Below are 21655 nucleotides of genomic sequence, written 5' to 3'. Positions count from 1 at the left end.
TTAAAAAATTTCATTTATTTTTTTTTCGTTAAGTAAGATAAATTTCAATTTTAGGTGTAATATAGATATATGTGTAGGCCTTTATTGTTTTACCCGGCCCTACCTGAGTCCGAAGTTAAATTAGTCCAGCCGACCTGAGTCCAACACTACATTGGCTGACTCGGCCCAAACACAAAGCATCCTAGGATGAATAAAATCAAAACAGACAAACTGGTCATTTGTTTACGTTGCTAGAAACTATTCACCACCCCTATGAATCTTTTAATGCTAAACTTTGGAAGCACGAGTTATTGGTTTTCCACCCAGCCACCAAAACGTTGACTGTAATCATAACAGATTTAATGGCCAATTATATCATTTCCTTTATGTAAGTAAAAATGTTATTCAATAATAATTTCTCTATATTCCAAACAATTTAATTAAAAATAATCTAATTTTTAGGTTCAGCTAACTAATTTTTAGTTTGCCATTCACCCACAATGGTGTTGATTGTAGATGGGCAACCTGCGGCGTCACACAAAATATTACAAAACAATATAACACTATATAAAATAAAAATTTTAAATACTGACATCTAAATACCAAGAGCCATATTCGTACATATATTCGACGCAACTAGAGTTGGTCCTTGGTTGGTTCATTTTTGCATCTTTAAGGGATGATAGAATTGTGTACAAATGCACATATACTTTTGTAGACTGTCCATACGCGCTTGACCCCTTTTCAAGACTAAGTGAAGTCCAAGGGAGTATATGTATGTACATTCATAAACAATTCTATCATCTGTTTTCGTTTTCGTTGGATGAATAAAATATTTTTTAAAACAATTAAAAGACCAAGTCGTTCCAAAAATTAGACGATCACCATTTTTATTCTTCTTTTAGTGATTTACCATTCCAATTTTAAGAAATTATTTGATTTTATGGTTTTCTGTGTGTTTTTTAAGGAACTCATTTTAAAAAAGGGCAGCTAAGTAGCCTATAAAGAAAGGTATAACTGTCTGATTTTGTTCTGGAACATTAAGAGAAGAATAAAAATGGTGATCGTCTAATTTTTGGAATGACTTTGTCTTTTAATTGTTTTTTAAAAAAAATTCTATCATCCCTTAACTAAAGATGCAAAAATAAACCAACCCGAGGGCTAACCCTAATTGTAAGGACTATCTGGTAATTTAACCCGACTTCACTGGGCACTTCGTATAGAGCTATAAAGTTTTACCAACGCTTTGTATTGTCGCATTCACTTTTTTGGTTTTTTGCAAATTTTACTTTTAATGTACTGTGGTTTATCCGAATTATAGAAAAAGGTATGTTAAATATTTGAAATTTTACGGAAATAGAATCTTTAATGTGGAATTTCGAATTTTAAATATCCAAATTAGAATTTTTGTATAATAATAATGTTACTATTAATTTCCAAAATTGAAATTTGAAATGTTTGAACTTGAAAATTATTAATATTTTAAAAACAATTCAGACTTAGAACTGGTCAGTAATAAATACAAAAACCACTTATGAGAACGTTTCAACTTCGCATTACTTTCGATGCTGGACTGACTTTGAGGTTTGCAGGTGGTTTTGTACAATAAAAGCTCGATGACATATCTGATATGTTACATTCACATCAATTCCAGTATACCTATGTTAATTTATGAATATATGAATAAATATTTGTGATTTACCGATAAAGATTCATTCAGGAGGTATGAAATAAGTAATTACAATCACATACTAGATACTGCATTTCAAAGCATGGAAAATCGTTTACAAAAAACCAATTACTTTATAACGACTTGGCATGTTTAGATCCAAAAAATTTTTCTGAAATATTCCTGAGAATGCATTTAAAAAATTAAGTGGTATTTTAATACAGTTTAATCCAGAAGCAACTCAACACAATATTATTTCAGAATTGCAACATTTAAAATCGTCATAAAATATTTTAAAGGAAAATGTCAGTGAAACTTTTATAAAATTAAATGAAAATGAACATTCTACTGATGATCAAGTAGAAAATGATAGAGATTCGATTTCATCCTCTTACTGCAAAGCTTGCAAAAATTGCCCTATTTGTTGTTATAATATATTATTCAGTTATAACGTGTTAAATGGTGCTTATTCTATACTTGGTCAAGCATACAAATATTTACTATCTATGTCTGTAACACAAGTGTCCTGTGAACGGAGCTTTTCTACGTTAAAATTCATTAAGATCAAGTATCTCGCAAGAAAATCTAGAAGCCTTCATGTTAATGTCAGCGGAGAAGAATATTTTAAATGAAATAGATTCTGATGATGTCATTAATATTATTGCTCAACAAAGCAAACTTCTAAATAAAAAATTAATGTTCTAGACTTGTGCTTATTGCAATTTTTGTCAATGTTGTATTTTGAATATACTTAAATATAAATAGAAAAAATGACATTCTTTTTTATTTATGGGCTGGGCCGGTAATAATTTTTTCCACACAAAAATTTTAAGCCCAGTCCGCCCCTGTTTGAAACATGTCAAGTAAGTAAATAATTAATAGAACAACTATGTTTGCTTGTTTGTTTGTTTTATTAAGTTATGGCAATGCAACACTCGGGTAATCTGCCTAGGAGGATGCCTTCTGGGAGGTCTTTTTAAAGGTAACCAGCACTATTCAGGCATTACAGATGTGGAGAAAACCCGAAAATTCCATGTGGCCACCCATCCTGGCAAGGCACAAACCCACGACCAAACTCCCAGTGTTCAGGGAACGAAACCGATTGGCCACTTGTGAGCCAAAACAGCTAAGAATACTAATAAACTCTTTCTGTGTGTAACAATATATGAAATTATAATATCATATTAATAAAATCATTATGTTTCTAGATTATGTAATTAAATCCTAATAATATTTACATATTTGTATAATACTTATAAATTATACTTAATTTGGGGGGCGTGTCTAGCTGCTGGAGGTACGGGTGAACTTTTAGTGAAGCTTGATAATTCTCTTTTGAGTGAATTGAAAACCCATAAGAAGCCAAAATATGACAATTTTAAAGAAGTGGTTATTTGTGAATAGACTTTCCTTGATTTTAATTGTATGTTTATTAATAATTGCTGGGATTGAGTCCAATCCAGGCCCTTTCCCTCGATCTCCACAACAAATACGTCAAGAAGATATGCAAAGAAGGGGACGAGGCAGACCTTGCAAGAATAAGCTTAAAGAAAAAGAAAAGCAATTGAGTGATACAACTAGTGAAGATTCTTATCAATTAGAGGATGTTTTTAATAAAAATAGTCCTGGGGCCTCGAGAGCTACGAAAATTTACGACTACTTCGAAACTTCAAAAGATTTAGGGCCACAAGTTCAGGACGAGTCACAATTTACATTGAAAGCAATATACGAGCTAATTCAAGATAAGTTCTCTCTTCTTCATACGGAACTACAAGGAATTAAAGCAAAAGTCATTGCTTTGAAAGAAGAAAATAAATATTTGAATGGAGAATTGTCAAAATTATCCCAAAAAGTAGAAGAATTAGAAGAAATATCCAATAATAATTGCCAATTGAAAGGTATGTTAGAATTTGAAATAGACCAGCTAGCTAACGTGAGAAATAATAATAACATTATAGTTATAAACTTTCCGTTCAACTCGACTGATTATGTAAAAGAAATTAATCAGTTTATAAAAAAGGACTTGGGAATAATTAATAGTCACATAGAAGGAAGGAGTGGTTAGATTAACCAACAGTGAAATGAAACCCATAGTGAAAATATTATTGGGGTCCGTATATGATAGGAATCTGATTTTTAAAGAATTCTGGAAAAAGAAAGGCGACTTCAATAATAAAGTGAAGGAAAAGATAATAGTTACTTCCGATTTATGCATGAGATCCAGAATTAGAAGAAAAAAATTATTGGCAATAATTAAAAAAGAAAAACACAATGGGAATAGAATTATTATATTAAAGACAACATAAAATATACATATGATATTAATCTAGATAAAGTAGTTCAATTGAATGATTTTTCGAGAAGGAATTGATCGTCGTCATAGTTCTGATTATGGCTAGATAGAAGAAATAATAGTTAGTTTGAATGTTTAAATGCTAAAACTATGGTAATAGAAAAATTGAAACAGATTTGGCCTACACTTATTCCTTATGATAATCATTACTAAAGTTTTTCTAAGTTAGGGGTTCGAAAAAATATTAACTATTCCACCGAAGTCATTATATCAAGTACATAATTGATATATTTCTCCTGAATTCTGCCTATCTTAAGATTGTTCTAATCTGTCAAAATCTTGTGTGGTATAATATAATTTCAGAACCTTACATAGCAACTGATATATGTTTCAGAATTTTTTACCATTAAATTTCTCCGCCTGGCTAAGATTTAATAATAAAAAGATAATTCAATAATAATAATAATTACCTTGCAGTTGGTGCTATCCTAGATGTAGGGGTTTTTATCCCCCAAAAATTATAAGTGTCGTTTTATAGCGAGGCACTAGTGTTACGAAATAGATATAACCTCCGTGCGACGAACAAGATCAAAAACGAAATACTAACTAAGCATTTTGTATGTGAAAAAATTACAATTTGATGATAATTTGTTTAATTTAAAAAAAATAATTTTTTTGTAGTTATGTAATATGATATAATAAATTAAATACATATGTTTGCAGTATTGCAGATATATATCAATGTTGAACAAATTAGATATTATTATAAGATGTCAATATTTTAGTTGATTTTGTTGTTTAGTGATTATATGTTGGTATCAACTGATTCTCCCCCTTGTAACAGGTATACCCTATTACAATAAACTTTACTTACTACTACTACTACTACTACTACTACTACTACTACTACTTAATTTGAAATGAGTGTGAGATTTGTTCATATTAATTTAAGATAAAATTTAATGTGTTTTATACATAAAGATTTTTATAATAAGTCAAAATGCATTACAATATTACATACATTGCAGCATGAAAATTCAAAAACTTTTTTGAAATTTTTGCATCACAGCACATCTGAATTCAACAGTGAAATTTGGTGTGAGATAGTTTTGGGCCAGAACAGATCCACAAAAATGTTTTCACTCAATTGCAGATTTAGGTAGGAACACCATAAGCTATAATAATGTCCTTTATCTATCATTAAATTAACTAAATTCATTTCAATTATGATAAATATTATTCTAATTTCATTCATCAAATTAATAAGAAAATTTTAGACTTAATCCTATTTTATTTTTAATTAACAACTGTGATTACATCTTTTAAAAATATAAACATAATTTTATATATTTGAATATAAAAGCTATGTAAACATTTTTTGATTGGTTATCTCATTTGAAAGTAAATTTAATTCTTTGAATGAGTTTTGCATGTTTTTGTTTTTCAAAGTTAGTTAATAAAAAATAAAAAACTGAAAAATGATTAAACAATAAATTTGCACTATCAATACCCAATCATCCTGGAATATTTAAAAATGCTGTAAGTATCAATTATTTATATATTTATAAATTAAAAAGTTAATAAAAATCTGTAATATTTTAATACATTTTTTATTAAATATATTATTTTGAATTTATTTACTTAATGAAAATATAAATAATACAAACCTAAATGATAACTGAACTCTATTTCCTGGAGAAGCTGTTATTTGCCAAACACATTCTGAATTAATTGAGTAGCTACCAGGATAATTAGGACTTCCAAATACACCACTTTCTGATAATAGAGTACCTCCACATACTGAAAAATAACAGCATTAATATGAGGCATGTTGTAATAACATTTTTTAATTATATATTTACTTTTATTCTGTTAATATTAACAGATTATCAATTTTTTCTATGTGAATGTAGAATGAAACATTTTTATTGAAATAGTAAGAAATGAAAACACATATAAATATACTTAAAACCAGTAAAAGGAATAAAAATATTTACTGATACAAACATTTTCATCCATTTCTAATAAACATCATCAACAGGTATGTCATAATGAATACCAAACAGAACAACATTAAGCAATCAAACATATAACATATCTGATGAAGTTTGTTTGAAATGGACAAAAATGTTTGTATCCAGGGACACTCATATATTGGGACACATGAAACATATGCTCCCTTTTCATCTGAGTTGCTGTTCTCCTAATACCTATGGGGTCCCAAATTTCATTTTCAACAAACAACAGAAAATTCATGAATTCCAGCCTATTCTGCAAATACAAAAGAAACTAATAAACAATATTTGTTCTTTGTCTCACGCAACTATTTTTACATAGTTATTTATTCATTGTATGTAGACCAACACCACATTCCTTCTTTTTCAAGGCCAAATCAGCATTGAATGCAACCAGTGCTACCCTGTGGGAATGCTGATCTGTCATTGAATCATAGAGTTTGAAACTACAGTATAATGTATGATGCCCTTTTTCAAAGCTTGAGTCCTCCTTTTTGATAATCTGAGAGACCATTGTTCGTATCAGTAAATATTTTTATTCATTTTACTGGTTTTCGGAATATTTGTGTGTGTGGTCATTCCATAAAACCAGTTTTTGAAAAAGTAAACATTATAACAAGAAATATTAAAATATATTTATTTATTACTAGATATCAATATAGTTTATTTATTGCATAATAAATTTTAGACTAAATTAATTAAAAATAAAAACAAGTAAAACGGCAAGGCCATATTTGGGACAAGACTATGTCTCGGAGACTCACTACTAAGCAGGATCACTTCAACACTCATGGTGGGTCTCGTTCTCATTCTCCAATCATCTTTGGTATCGCTGGTTTTGAGTGCAATCATTCAAACTTCACCAGCCACAGTCATGACCACGAGGTCTTTCATGATGCATTTTCATTGAAATTAACCTATCGAGTGTTGAAATTTCTCTCTGTTGCATGATGCCCCAGGTTGAATTTTTTCAAAAATTTCTTGTTTTTGAAAAAAAATAATGGTGGCTATTGTATCGTTTGCAATTATTTTTTTATTTTGCACAAACGAAATATATATATATATATATATATTAATAAATGTAAAAAGAAAAAATAATTCTATTTCGGAAGTTAGTTTTAATATAAAATTATAAAATTATAATGATGCGCCATCTAGTTTCAAAAAGTTTTGATGATTAAACGAGATATCTCCGGTCAATTGGTCAAGGTTAGCATGTAGCAACCAGAAATATGTGGGGAATAACATGGGACAGGTAAATGGGTTTTTTCAAAGATTCGTTTGTCAAAATTCGATTTAGCAACATTTGCTTTTTGAACTTCCCAATGCACGTTTGTCAAAATTTGATTTAACAATATTCGTATTTCCAACTTACCAACGAGCAACGTACGCGCAAATCTCACACTACTGCCTGTTTGTAGAGTGTCACCATTTTGTATTTTATTGTGTTTTGGTTCTCGGCCCCCTGACTACCTACAAGTCTGGTTTTTTTTATGCACACATGATTTGGGCACCTAATACTCTGTGCCAAATTTCAACTCCTGACATGTACTCCTTCATACCTCTAAGCTGATAAGATAGCAGGCAGTACAATTTTATAAACAAGACATAGTCTTGTCAAAAACTATATAAATAATAATTTAACAATATTCTTTAAATTTATAATTCTTACCTGAAGAAGCTATTCCATAAACTGCTCTAAATACACCACCTGAATATTCAATATGAAGTGCATTGCCATTTGAAATAACAGGAAGGGGTAATTGGTACCCACAAAAAGTTTGAAGCAGTGGAGCAGTGGAATCCATCCCATCTCTAACTTTAATGTATTGGTATAAACAATTAGATTCATTATAAGATGATAAATGGGAAAAGGCTAATGTAATCTTGCTTTCTGCAATTGAAAATGAGAATTTACTAAAATATCAAATAAAGTTTTTATATCAAATATAGTTTAGTATATAATATAGTATTTCATATATTATCTATCAATTTTTAAACTAATATTTATTAAATTAAAAGTAATTTAACATTTTGTTGTTATGTAAATAAATATGTTACTTAATCAACAAATTTAATTAATTTTATATGAATAATTTATTATTATTAATTAATTAAATCTTTTTCATATAAAGAGCTCTTATCCTGTTATTGGATGAAATATGAAGTAATAATAAACAAAACTAATTATTAAAACATTAATTAATTTCAATACTCTTGAACTGAGATAAAAATAGTTAAATTTTTTACAAATTTAAAATAACAAAAATAATCAGGGCTATTTTTCAGCCAGAACATGTAAGATGTTGTACTAGTTGATAGCATAAAAAGCATAGCTAGCTGGTAAATACTGACAATTTCTCAATAAAAGAACTTCTATATGTTCAGGCAAGAAGTCTAACACAATAAAAATAACTGAAACAAACTGGGCTATTTTTGGCCACAATGAATGCAATGGGCCAATAGGGAAAAAAGTGATCACTTGAGTGGAGGAGTGGCACATATTGATGCAGTGTAAACAAGGCAACTCAATCGAAGGACAGCTTACTTTAAAATAATGGAAGAATGAAAATATTATTTAGTTAGGTTAACAGCAATACAATTAAAGGAGAAATTAAAAAATACAATGCCAAGCTAGCTAGTAGGAAAACTGATTTAATAGAAAGGTAAGTTAAAATAATCTACATCTACGTTTTAATCATTAATTAATTTCATGTCCTTATGACTGAATATTACGTGGTAAGGTTACTTATCAATGGATGAAATTTTTAAAAATAAGAGATCACAAAATGTACATTTTTCATTAATGAAAACAGATCTAAAGATCAGTAAAATTGCCATTGATCCCTTTCCCTTTTGTCACTAACCAATGTCACTTTAAATGAATGAGTTTTTCCAGGAATATGGTCACGTACTGCACCTGATATATGATAACTAATTTATATCAGTACTTGACATGTTAACAGTACCAATAGGTATCACTATAATTTAAGACAATACAATCAACACAAACAATACTACTTCTTATGAAGTTCTAATATAAGGGATATATATCTTAATATTTTACCAAGAGAAAACAATTTTTGGAATATGTAAAATAAATATCAGAGGTTGTAAACAGACAAAGCGAGACATTGTCTGTTTACAACCTCACTGATACTAGCACTGCATGCCGAGTAGCTTTCACTTTTTCCCCTTATTGGAGATGATGTGAAAAAGCAAATGGGGTAAGGACATTCTTTTCATTGGAAGACATCTTTTGGAAAATGGACAATATTATATGATAATCTGTTCCTGTTAAATTCTTGTCTAGAATAAAGATATGCAGAAACATGAACTATATCATTTTGAAAGGAAAACGTAAAAACATGATTACTAAAAGGGATGCCATTTAGCAACCCATACTAAATCCAAAACTATAAATAAAGGAGAAAGTGAAGACAGAGATATACAAAAAATCTGGTAATTACTGTAAGTGTTACAATATAAATGCTATAAAGAAAAAATAAATAATAATTAGTATTATACATTGGTGTTAGTTATTACAGTAGAGAGCATCGTTTATCTAAATCAATTGGGGACTGGGGTTGTTCGGATAACTTATTTTTCGGATAACCGATTATGTTCGAAAAAATATATTAACCTATCCCGTGTTGGAATTTTTCTCTGTTGCATATCACTTCGCGTTGAATTTTCATTTGATTTTAAGCCAAACAAAAATTTTTATAATAATAATCGTGGCTATCGTATCATTAAAAATTATTTCTTTATTTTGTACAAACACAATAAATATATTGAAAAATATAAAAACAAAAAAATTATACTTTAGAAGTTAATCTAGTATCAAAAACATTCGATTCAGCACGACAGTGTCTGACTGGAAAACTTTCAGTTAGCCGACATTTCAGTTGATCAGCTTCCGGATAAACGATGCTCTACTGTATTACATTTTTCCTAAAATAGAACTTTATTTTGTCATCATAATATATGCATATCAGCAGTATTTGTTTTAGAAACAATCACTGAAAATAGTTAATTTACTATTCATGAACTACAAGTATTTCTTGATTAACATGGTTAATTATTTCTTTGATGTTACTGCATATATCAAAATCACATAACATTACGTAAAGACAGCTGCAATTAATTTCATGCATTTAATCAAACCCTGCATTAAGAAAGGGATATCTGTACATTTTTTTATTGGTATAAAATTGTGAAATTACGGGTTTTACAAATAACCAAGAAATATATACAAACAAAGAAAAACTTTAATCTTTCTACCCAAAATAATGTACAGGTTGTTTTATAGGATGCCAGATGGTCTCGATTCCAATATGTGATATTCGTCACCCAAATTATTACACCAGACATATAACTTGACCGATTTACACTGTGCGACAATAACTATAAAGCTTCTCATAATCTTAACATTGGTCTCATAGCATATTACAAATGATATAAAAATAATCTATAACTAAATATATATCTATACTTATATAACTAAGAGAAAGAATAGGGGATAGAGCAGAAATAGGAGATAGGAAAAGGGGTACCCAAATCTCAGTTCCAGAATCCTTACGAATGGTCACTTATGCTTGGACTTTCTTCCTCATTCATATATTGGGACATCCTGTTCTCTATTCGTTGAATTAGTCACTATGCTGTAGCAAGCACGATATATCCTTAGGTACTTCAATAACTTATCAGTAATCTTCTACTCAACATCTCATGTCCCTTGTTTCCTCCATATGATGCTAAAACCTACTGAAAGGGTTGTCACACACGTCCATCCATGCCACAGTTCAAACCTCAACTTTTCTCTTACTCTCTCTTTTGCCCTCAGGGCTGCATGCCCTCCTATTGTTCTGAAGATTTTCTATAACCATATATGGAAAGGAAGTTCGAATAAGAAAATTCCAGGTAGAACAGACAAAAGAACCAAGGGGAAAACTAAGAAAGAGGAATGGAAACAAGACTAAAATTATAAAATAAAATATATGATTACTATATGCATATGGCATATAGCCACAAAATTACTGAATTTAAATAATTCTATAGCTTCAAAATGACTGTTTGTATTTCCTATACAAGCAAAGCATAAAAGTATCTCTCTAATGCCAAATAATATGCTGTATTATTACGCTATAATAATATTAATAAAAAGTTATAAAGTAATTTGAGAAGAAGTTGGCAGTTAGGTCACTATCTCATGATAATTTTATAGGTAAATAATCGATCCCATTGCTTAACTTGATTTTAACTAATAATTTTAATACACATATATAAACATCCCAAAGCATGATGTATTAATAATAAACCAAATGACAGCCTTAATTAGCTTATAGCATAAAATAGCCTGATAAATTAAGGCTGTCATTTGGTTTATAATTTTGATAATTATAATAAATTAATTTTTAATTTAGAGTTTTAAAAATTGGGTTTGTGAAGTGTCTTTCTCTAAGATCATTTCTCTAAAAGCCTATTGCCTTGTTCACTCTTAAATCCTTTAATTTTATACTGTGAAGATCGCGAATGTGGTACACAAAGAAACTGGTATAAATATTTACAACAGGATCTTTTATTCGCGTATATAGATACAGGAAGGGTTGTGGGATGCCAGCTATAATATCTCTATCTCCAACACAGGTAGTATTAGTACGGAACCCGACAAAAATATAATGATATAAGCCTCAGGTCTCGTGACGACTATTCCGATACATAGATAATTATTTTACAAAGGGCGATTACAAACGTATATAGACCTTAATTCTAAACTTATAATTAATTACAACTAATGAAGAATGATAGAAGAATTTATGACAATAAAATAACTGATAGGAGAAGAAAAAAAAAAGGAATGGGTACCCAACTATTTTGGTGCTAATGCAATGAGGTGCACATAACGGTACATATAACGGTGTAGATGACGAATCTCTTCTTAATCACGAGAAAAAAAAACAGTCAACACTTTCACTACACATAAAGTTCTCTTTGTCTTCACCCACGTGGTCTCGAAGACGTATTCGGGAGCTTTCTCGTTCTCGTCTTTCCTCCTTCAGCTCTGACTCAAAAGTGACTCTTTGTCTTGGTTCTACCCCTGAGGGCTGCGTACAGTCCTATTGTCCATAATGGGGTCAACTATTGTTAAGCCGTTAAGCACCGGTCAGGGAAGGGTTCCAGGAAGTAAAGATAATATGAATAGGAAAGAGAAGGAAAAATATATTCTAAGTTAAAATAAAATATAACTATATATTACACAAATGGCATTTAGCCACATATGCCCCCCACGAAACAGTCAGTTACCGTAGTGTAACCTCCGGTAATCGACTTTTTTGTTACGAAGATGGTAACTGTGGGTGGGGCCAGGCTTGTCACTACCTCCCTTACAAAGGTGTTGATAATCGTCCAAAGTTGTATCTTCAGATTGTTCTTTTTGCTGGTGATCTTGAACTGGAGCGGTTGGAGTATACCGGAGGTAGGCCAAAGGAACATCGTAGTCCTCTGTCTCACTATCCTCTACGTCACTAACAAGAGGGGTTGTCTTGTCATTTCTTTTCAAATTATGTGACTTTACAGGAAAAAAACATGGTTTCAACCTGTCCGAATGGACAGCAAACTTTTCACGGCGCGCGTTACCCTCTAGTTCAACTGTGACGGGTCCTAAAATACGAGAAATTCTAAAAGGTCCCAAGTATTTGGGAGAGAACTTTCCATGTTTCTTTGTAGTGCTTTTTCTCAACAACCATACCCTCTGTCCTGCTGCCCAGGTGCTATAACTACGGCCATAATTTATGCGTTCTCTATTAAGGGAATTCTTTTGCTTGCCATACGCGAAAGCGTTGTCACGTATAATATTCAAACGGTCAATCCATTTGTTTTTCTGGTTTTCATCCCCATTGATCATAGTATCATTACTAGGGAAGGTCCAAGGTAACCGGGGGTCGTAGCCATATAAGAGGAAGGACGGAGCCTCTCTAGTGGAAGCGTGAGTTGTATTATTATAGGCAAAGGTCGCAGGGTTAACGAATAAGTCCCAATCCTTATTGTTGCCGCCCGATATGCGGGAGATGACGCTACAAATGGACTTGTTGAACCTCTCACACACCGAATTTGAGCATGGACGATAAGCAGTCGTCATGTTATGCTTGGTGTGCAAAAGCTCACAAGTCTCACGGAAAATCCTAGAAGTGAAATTACTGCCCCTATCGGATATGATGACCTCTGGGCAACCGTAACGGCACACAATGTGATTGAATATAGCGTCACTAATAGATTGGGCTGATTGATCCTTTATAGGGACCACCTCTGCGTACCTAGTAAATATGTCGATGATAGTGAAGAGGTACCTATTCCCCTGTGGAGTCACACGAAGAGGGCCAACGATATCAATGGCTACTTTTTGGAAGGGAAACTCTGCCGTTTCAGTCTGTTGAAAAGGGGCACGATGCCGATGCAAATTAAATTTTTGACAGGTTATACACTTTTGAATAAAATGGCGGACTAAAGTGCGAACATTACGGATATAATAATGGCGATCAATTAGGTTGGCAGTTCGCTCTACACCAAAATGACCTGCGACATCCGAGTTATGAAAGGCCTTAATAACTTCGCTAACCATATTAGGGCCGACACAAGGTCGCCTCCAATGACGTAACCTGTATTGATCAGGCTTAACGTGAACCAATACGTTGCCTTCTAACTGAAATTCAGGTTGGATGCCATCGAAAGAATCCACGGGTTCGAGTGTACAAATTTTTTTTAGGTTCTCCTTCATTTTAGAGAAAAACTTATCCTGATCCTGAGACTCGACGACCCTCTCCCAGAAACTACGATCCTTAGCGCTCACATTACAATCTTGTGTATATCCAAACTCTCCAATGGGAATCTCAGGGCGCGAAAGCCAGTCAGCAACCGGGTTTAAATTTCCCTTGATATGACATATATTATAACTATAATCAGATAGTTCGATTGACCAACGCATCAATCTCTTGTTGTGATTTTGCATTGTTTTGATATAAGTTAACGGCTTGTGGTCGGAATAAATATTTACTTCATGGCCTAGGATGATTGGTTTAAAATGTCGTAGGGCTAGTATAATGGACAGACACTCCTTTTCAATTGTCGAATATCTGAGCTCTGCCCCATGAAACTTTTTGCCGAAGTAACCGATCGGGGCAAATTTTTTTATTCTCATCTGTCCCAGAACAGCGCCAGCACATAGCTCCGAGGCGTCGGTATATATATGGAAGGGTTCAGAGAAATCAGGGTGAACAAGAACAGGGGGTTGAGTTAATAAAAGTTTGAATTTTTGAAAGCTATTGTCACAATGATCATCCCATTTGAACTTTATACCCTTCTTAGTTAAATTGGTAAGGGGTGTTGCGATCTCTGCGAAATTTGGAATGAAGGCGCGGAAAAACCCAACCATCCCCAGGAAACTCCTAACTCCCTTTACATTTACAGGTGGGTTGACATTAAGAATGGCACTTACATTTTTTTTGTCAGGGAGGATGCCGTCACGTCTAATTATGTGACCTAAGTAAGAGACCTCTTCTAATATGAATTTGCTTTTACTGGGGTGTAATTTCAAATTAGCGCAGTCCAAGATGCTTAATATCTTATCAATAAGGGTAAGGTGTTCTTCAATAGTTTTTGAAAAAAGGACGACGTCATCTTGAAAGACGAAGCAATTTATTCCAATAAATTGGCCGAGGAGCTTAGTCATAACATACTGAAAATACCGGCCGCTGTTTTTTGCTCCCTGGGGTAAACGGCACATTTGATACTTTCCCCAGGGAGTGGAAAAAGCAAATATAGGCCTCGCAGAGGGGTGAAGGGGGATCTGAAAGTAACCAGATTTTAGGTCGAGGACAGAGAAGTATTGGTTGCCATGAAGCTTGCTAAGAATTTCATCCACTCTGGACAGGGGAAATTCCTGGGGGCGAGTTACTTCATTGATACGTCTCAAATCTAGAGTCATACGCAATTCCCCGTTATCTTTCTCCACGACATGGATTGGGGAGTTCCATTCTGAAGTGCTTTCCTCAATGATCCCTGCTTCGACATAAGAGGATATTAACCTTTTGAGCTCCTTTAAATAGCATTCTGGGATCCTATATTGACGGACGTTTATGGGGACTGGGGTCTCGATAATGGGTAGATGTTCAAAATCTTTCGTGCCTTTTAACTCAGATATATCGGAAGCGAAGCAGTGGGGATGTTTCTTAAATATGTCAATAATTTTGGTTCTAACATCTTCGGTAAGCCCTTCTAAATTTGGTAATTTAACAGATACAGAGTTGGAACAGTTCAGTGAGTTACTAGAGGTGTTTAATCGTTGGGAGGACTCCTTCCTAAAAGCATCGTTAACCCTTTCCAGTAGTTCAGGGAGTTTAGATATAATGTCAACCCCCAATATGCCTTCATACTCCAAGTTCTCAGGAAACCTTATATAAGCGATATCTATAGGGCAAGTAATACACAAGAATTTTATTTTAGTATGAAGGAGGTATTCGCAACTATTCACCGCACCGCTAATACCCCTAACCCCGAAATTAGCGCTCTCAATGCTCAGGCCCTCTAATATTCTTCTAGGAATGGCCTCAACTATAGTCAGATCACATAAAGAATTTTCGGCACCAGTATCGACTAAGAACCTTACCTTCCTTCCGAGACTGGAGCCCTCAATTATGGGTAAACCCTTTTTGGAAATTATGACATCAGGGGTCAGATTAATTTCGGAATAGAGAGTATGGTCCTGACCTTCACCATACTCCTTGTTCAGTTTAAAATTACGCTTATTTCGGGTAGGACAATTCCGGGCGATATGGTCATGTTCACCACATATGAAGCAAGCACGGCGCTCGCTACGATTAGTATTTCCTTTTTGCGTTTGAATTAATCGGTTTACAGAATCAGCTAACAACTTAACTTCCTCTTCCAGGTTCCTTATACGATCTATTTCGTGCCCTTTTTCCTCTCCCGGTATATCTTCTTCACTACCTTGATTGTTAGGAGGATGTTGGGAAGCGATGTTGATGTTCCTCTTGTCAGCTGAATTACTACACTCAGCCTCGATCTGCTCCTCGTTTTCTGCGAAGTCAAACGCTTCCTCTAATGTTTTAGGATTGCGCCTCAAAACATTGGGTTTGATTCGATTACTCAGTCCTTTCACGAATCTTTCCAAGATAACATTGTCCCTCAAAGTCGCCATATTGTTATTTACTTTAATTGTCCTGGAGAACAACGTTTTAACGCGAATTACATAGTCCGTAACTGACTCGTTAACACCTTGTCTAATGCTCATAATTTGATCGATTACATTCCTTTCTTTAGGGGCCTTCCTTTCGAAACATTTTACAAGATCGCGTTTAATATCGTTAAATGAACCTGGGTATTGTTCGAGGAGGCAAAAAAATGTATTTAGGGGTTCCCCTTTCAGTTTTGCCTGGAGGACAGCTATCTTAACGTCGTCGTTCCACTCGGCCAGACGTGATATGTTTTCCACTGTCTGAAAGAATTGTTGGATGTTAACGGAGTCATTCTGGGAGTTCGAGAACGTGGGGATCATCCCCAGAAACCCAGTAACCACAAGAGGAGGATTGGATGTGGTCATATTGTTTGATGTAGTTGTCTCGACAGGACAGTTGGTCGCCATAATACCACAGACCTTTTTACAATAGCAAAAAATAATACAAAGTCACAGATCGGGCTACTGACCGAATAAATCACCGTCAGGATAGAGATAAGTTCACAGTCGAATTGGACCATTAATACTGGCATCCTGTCGCGGACGCCATTGTGAAGATCGCGAATGTGGTACACAAAGAAACTGGTATAAATATTTACAACAGGATCTTTTATTCGCGTATATAGATACAGGAAGGGTTGTGGGATGCCAGCTATAATATCTCTATCTCCAACACAGGTAGTATTAGTACGGAACCCGACAAAAATATAATGATATAAGCCTCAGGTCTCGTGACGACTATTCCGATACATAGATAATTATTTTACAAAGGGCGATTACAAACGTATATAGACCTTAATTCTAAACTTATAATTAATTACAACTAATGAAGAATGATAGAAGAATTTATGACAATAAAATAACTGATAGGAGAAGAAAAAAAAAAGGAATGGGTACCCAACTATTTTGGTGCTAATGCAATGAGGTGCACATAACGGTACATATAACGGTGTAGATGACGAATCTCTTCTTAATCACGAGAAAAAAAAACAGTCAACACTTTCACTACACATAAAGTTCTCTTTGTCTTCACCCACGTGGTCTCGAAGACGTATTCGGGAGCTTTCTCGTTCTCGTCTTTCCTCCTTCAGCTCTGACTCAAAAGTGACTCTTTGTCTTGGTTCTACCCCTGAGGGCTGCGTACAGTCCTATTGTCCATAATGGGGTCACCTATTGTTAAGCCGTTAAGCACCGGTCAGGGAAGGGTTCCAGGAAGTAAAGATAATATGAATAGGAAAGAGAAGGAAAAATATATTCTAAGTTAAAATAAAATATAACTATATATTACACAAATGGCATTTAGCCACAATACACAGAAGATACGGCAACTTGAAAGCAACTTGCTGCAAAATTTACAAATTCGAGTAATTAAACAATAAAAATTTTTCTTTTATTATTCAATCTTTTAAATTTAGTCTTATTTGCCTATAAACTTTTTTAAGTCAAACAAAAGCTTCTTAAACATGTAATCAGATTCTATAGATTATTTTATCACAAACTGAAATCAATAACAAAACTGACATTTGTTTCAGCCTCTTCATCCATTATTAATGATTGCAAGATTGCTATATTAATTAACAATTTTATATTGTAATTTTTTATCTTCTCACATAACACGAAAACCCTAGATGAAATTCCATATTTATATTCTAACTAAAAAATTACAAGAATTAAAATTAAACAACGAATATCCATTTTTTTAAAACATATTGTAAAAAATACAAATAATAAAGACTTTACAAAAATATTATTTGTATGTCTTCCTTGTCATCCTTTTCACAATCACGGGAAACATGATCCACATTGGTATTTGGATCACAGTTTTTATTTGTATAAGTCATTATTATTTGCATTTTTTACAATATGTTTTAAAAATTATATTTTGTCCTTGATTTTTTAGAATTATTTTTTACAAAATGAATATCCAGTTATCAAACTTGAATCAGTTAAGATCCAAAATGATAACAAACTTATACTTGTATTAACAGATTAGAAATGGAAAGAGTTTCAGGTATTCCTTCAGGACAGATTTAATAAAAAGTTAGTCAAAAACTAATGAATAACTAAAGAATAAAAATAAGAGATGGGAAATCTATTTTTTTTTTATTCATTAGTTATATAAAGGAACAAAAGAGAGTGATAATGACAACAAAGTTTATATTACAAAATTTACAAATGGGAAATGGGAGTGAACTTCTAGTCTTTTTATTGAGTTTTGAATTTTCTGATATGAAAAATTAGAGAAATGTGTTAATTTAAAAATAATCGCCACTTTCTTCTTTCTACTGACTAGCTTTTAATCTTTTTTATGTTAAATTTAATGATGATGAACTTTGAGAATTCTCTAATTTCTCTAAGATGCAAAATTCCCATTTTTCTATTATAGTCACCTATGTACTAACATAGATGACATCTTATGTCACTATCATAACTATTTTGTTACTGTATCTATTATATATTTATGATTTATTTTGATGTTTACTTTATAATTTTTAAAATTATTCCACATTCCTTTTAATACAGTTGTGTTTACTCAAGGTGAGACACCCCACATTTTGGAAAACACTCTATTACACTATATAAAAATATTCTTTCTCAGTCTCTGTTTTCTTTACATATGTATAACTATATATTTATAAAATGATATACTTTAATAACTATGTAAATTGCTGAGAATAAGTATTTTGTTATTGATGAATAACTTAATCTAACTCTTAATTCTGCCATTAAAGTGTATTAATATTAATATGACTTAAAATTACACCAGATATTAAAAACAGATTAAAAATATTTAATCATGAAGCTTGGGTATTTGTACCATAAACAAAACATCTAAGGCTACGTCCTACGTGGCAGCATCCAGAGACCGCAAGCAGAAAGAATCTTTGTACACACATCCAACTCGCGAGCAACTTCTGTCCAAAGTGGATGCGTGTTGTTTACAAAATGGCAGTGAGACAACTTCATCAAATGCTACTATGGAAAATATGATAAGCACTAAAATGGTAAATTTGAAAGGTAAATGTTATCACTAACTAGACACACAACAAATATAAAGAATCTTTATAGAATAATAAGTTAAAAAAAAGTTTTATTTTTAAAATGTTACATTTATATAAAATAGAAGAAAATGGCTGATTTCATTCATCTATAAAATCAGCCATTTTCTTCTATGGAAGCATGAACGGTGGAAGCGACGATCAAACTGGCTTGGTAGCTGCTTCCTGCATGCGCATGTAGAAGCATCATCTGGTGGTCACTAAACGCTAAGCGCATTTACTCCAGATGCACACATTTGCTTAAACTAGTTTGTCTGCTCTGCTTGGAAGTGTGTTCACACCCACCGTCGCTGCACGCTGCCACATAGGACGTAGCCTAAGACTCCAATGGCACATAACCAATGATTGTATATAAAAAGTCATTCAACTTTTGCTCTATATATTTTTTGTTCTACATAAAAAGGAATTCCTTTAGTTTTTTTATTAATTTACCAAATTTGAAAACATTCCTTTTTCTACACATTACTAAAATATTTGTCAGTTTTTTTATATCAAATAAAATTTATTATTTTATTCATAAAAAATGTTTTTTTCTTAAATTAAATTATTATTTCTTCAATAATAAATATGTCAAAAAGTATCATTACAAAATAATACATAACTCCAAAAGTTGATCTAAATATGTATTTTACAAAATAATCTTTAATATTATTTTTATACTTCAACAAAATTAATGCTAATAATTAATGGTGTTATATCTTTGTTTATAATTCAGAATCAGAATAAATAAAGTTTCAAATTACCTAAATCTGAGGCATACAATGTCCATGAACATTGAAACAAATCTATTGATTCATGAGGATAATTTGGTGTCATTATTTCTCCTCCGTTATCAGCAAGTAATTTGGCTCCACAAACTATAAAATAAATTATGATAATTGATAATTTGATAAAGATCAAAACCAGTAAATATTTCTTAACCACATAATAGATTTTTGAGAGAAATCTATTAAGATAATAAAAATACATAACACTTCTCCCACACCGGGTTGTATAAACATAAAAAAATTAAATACCTTCTAAAACCGATAACCGGTGCGAACTATTTTTCTAAATGGCGAACGTTTTCATTGCCCCTCCTGGGCTCTTCCTCAGGCCAATTCTGGATTTGATAATCGAACAGCATAAATAAATGGAACGTGTTCCGTAATTTAAACGATCGAGTACGTTGGGCAACCGCGTGCCGTTCCAAATATTTAAATTTTCTTTTATTCCGTTTGGGAACGATGTGCGCCTCCTATGATAAATACGCGTGACGTCAACTGATTTACGGCCTTTCTTCTAATAAAAACTGCCAAGCAGTGGAGAGTTTCCTTTCTTCCTTGAAATTAATACATGTTGTTGTGCGATCGGCTTTATAAATTTCAATTTCCTCCAGAGTTCTCAGATGTTCTTGATGTTGGGTGGTGCGGATCACCTTTGCCTCGTTAAAATTCGGTGTTATATCCGGGTTTGCTGCATACGTTGACAATGCCGTTGTGTATTTATGGCGGGTAATGTCGGATTTATGCTCCTTTATTCTAGTGCATAGTGGGCGTTTAGTGGACCCTATGTACAGTAATTGTTTCTGCCATCTGTCGTCCTGTAGAGGGATACTGTACACTCCCGGAAGCCTATACGGGTTAGGTGCGTCTTTTCCGTTTCTCAATAGGCTGTATATGGAAGGGTTTCTCCGATAAGCGATTTTAATTCCCCTTTTTTTCGCAATTGTGTTGTATATTGTTTTAAGGTGCGGGTTGTATGTCATCGGGGTCCTTTCTGTGTTTTCTTCTCTGGTAACTTTTTTCACTACGCTTTCTTGGTTTGTTATACTGCTTGTATGGAGGTGCCGGTTATATAACTTTTTTACGATGTTAGTGTAACGGACGTACCTAAACTTTTCGCTTTTGCTAAAACGCATAAGCAAGGCCATGAGCTAAGACCTATAGTGGACAAAGGAAGAGCTCCTACTATTAAACTGGAGAAATCAGTGCATAATATGTTATCCACACATCTGAATGGCTATCAGTTCAATATCTCAAGTCCGAAAGAGTTGATACAAAAACTTAAAGGCATAGACACACCCGGTTATGCCACAGTATGGGACTTTAGATCGTTATACCCCTCAATTAGAATAGAACCTTGTTTTTGTGCACTGAGAGATTTCCTCATGGAGAAAGTAAATGATGACAGCCTGCACCATCAAGTTTTAGAGTTAGCCCATTTGGCGTGTTATAGTTCAGTATTCCAATTCAAAGGAAAGGCTTATGCACAGGAGAGGGGTGTACCCATGGGGAGTCCGCTATCCGGGGACCTATGTGAAATGGTAATTAGAGCATTGGAAGCCAAAACACTGTCACCGTTTCTCTCAAACATAATTTTATACGGAAGATACATAGATGACATCAT

General features: G+C 32.9%; 1 protein-coding gene across 1 annotated transcript in view; it reads right to left on the bottom strand.

Annotated features, from left to right (window-relative positions):
* LOC136980838 (cubilin-like) overlaps positions 1-21655 on the bottom strand; it is a 292841-nt gene that overhangs the window by 150998 nt on the left and 120188 nt on the right. The window contains 3 exon segments of the mRNA XM_067277042.1: positions 5609-5741; positions 7629-7850; positions 20011-20124. Of these exon segments, the coding sequence (XP_067133143.1) occupies positions 5609-5741; positions 7629-7850; positions 20011-20124 (469 nt within the window).

This window comes from Centruroides vittatus, unplaced genomic scaffold (assembly GCF_030686945.1).
Source record: "Centruroides vittatus isolate TY-2023 unplaced genomic scaffold, ASM3068694v2 contig_726, whole genome shotgun sequence".
In the NCBI taxonomy this organism is placed as follows: domain Eukaryota; kingdom Metazoa; phylum Arthropoda; class Arachnida; order Scorpiones; family Buthidae; genus Centruroides; species Centruroides vittatus.
The sequence above is the reverse complement of the archived record's forward strand: the minus strand, read 5'-3'. Positions and strand labels throughout refer to the sequence as shown.